The sequence below is a fragment of the Monopterus albus genome, unplaced genomic scaffold (genome assembly GCF_001952655.1).
Source record: "Monopterus albus unplaced genomic scaffold, M_albus_1.0 scaffold32.1, whole genome shotgun sequence".
Lineage (NCBI taxonomy): Eukaryota > Metazoa > Chordata > Actinopteri > Synbranchiformes > Synbranchidae > Monopterus > Monopterus albus.
In genome coordinates, this window is record NW_018127912.1 from 2,454,850 (window position 1) to 2,456,444 (window position 1,595).

Here is a 1,595-nt window from a genome sequence, read left to right on the forward strand (position 1 = left end):
TGTCAGCAACTACAGTCAAGCTGACACAAATAGAGCAGTCTAACTCATCAAAACTTATTCTAAATTGTAAAAGAAAAAAAAAAGTTAAAATTGTTCACCTTCCATTTTAAGTCATGATATTGAATTTCTGTCGTAAATATTTAAATTCATTCAGGAACTTTATATTCACTATGCAAGTAAAGTTGGAAGAACTATAGTATATACTGTACTGTTTTTCTCTTTAGGTCGACACCTTGAAGATCTCACCTTAACAGATTTAACTCAGATGGAAAGAAGAGCACATTGCCATCATGACTGAAGTTCAAGGTTGAAGCCTAGATCACACTTATGGAATGCAAAAAGCTTGTTTTGCTTGATAGGAATGAGTCAGGTGGCAGGTTGGCAGCTTTTCCCGAGAGCCAGTGAGAAAGGAAGTGACACAAACCTATATCTTGAGCAATATGTTAAACATCATGTATCTACTTACTTTCACTTTTAAGCAATTAAAGCACATGTTATTTTAATGTGAGGCAGGATATATGTTAAACATAAAATTTTAAAAAACTGTTGGGTCATTGCACAATAAGTAGGCATATTATGTAAGGCAAACCCAAACATGTTTGAAGAATGCAGGAGTCAAATTTTACACAGCAGTGTCTTTGCACAAATGTGTTTTCAGTCTAGTTGCTGTTTTACATATCAACTTTTTTTTTCTACAGCAGAAATTATATAGATATTTGAAATAATCAAAGTTTTGCCTATGTTTGTCTTTACACAGCATACAGTATGTACATTTTCATTTTAAATATGAAGATTATGATTGTGAATAAATAATCATTTTACTTACAGACCAGAAATCTGTTTATATTTCTTTCAATCTTTGTTGTATTTTGCTGTTTGGCAGATGTTTGCAAGGGTGGAAAATAAACAATGGGCCATGTTTAAATCCATGATTTTGTCATTTATTTATTTATTCTTTCAAGCATGTAAAGACAGTTAATTTATATCAACACACATAATTTTACACATATCCACAAATGCTAATCCAATATCAATTTGCTTATACCTAGTACATACTTGAATGGAGTAGGAAGAAGTCAGACTTATCCAGTCCTACCCCATGACATCATCTTACCATCACTGGTTTGCAAGCAGTATCTCTACATAGATAATTCTCTTCTACACCACACAAGTAATATACTAAAAAATTATAACAGTGTTAACATTCTTACATAATTACATTCTTAAATAATTATCTTCTACACCATACAAGTAATATACTAAAGAATTATTACAAAGTGTTAACATTCATACACCACACCCACAATGTTCCATCTAATTAATCATTGAGCCTGTTCTTGCATATATCTTGATTGACACATACCTTTATATTTATGTTTAAACTCGTCAATTCTATTACTATTTTTTATGTCCACACTTAAATTATTCCATAGTTTTACCCCACTTATGGAAATACAAAATCTTTTTTTGGTTGTACGTATAGCATGAATTTTTAAATTTAACTGACCCCTTAAATTGTATCCCCCTTCCCTTTCATTAAATAGTTTTTGAATTCCACCAGGTAATAAATTGCTCCTGGCTTTATACATAAACAC

The 1,595-nt window shown here is 31.1% G+C and overlaps 1 protein-coding gene across 1 annotated transcript in view; it reads left to right on the forward strand.

The window, feature by feature from the left end:
- The window catches only part of LOC109958442 (interleukin-8-like), a 1,753-nt gene extending 843 nt beyond the window's left edge, over nucleotides 1-910 (forward strand). The window contains exon 4 of the mRNA XM_020597092.1: nucleotides 225-910. Within this exon, the coding sequence (XP_020452748.1) occupies nucleotides 225-237 (13 nt within the window). The 3' untranslated portion in view covers nucleotides 238-910. The remainder of the gene's footprint in view (nucleotides 1-224) is intronic.
- Nucleotides 911-1,595: the final 685 nt, after the last annotated feature.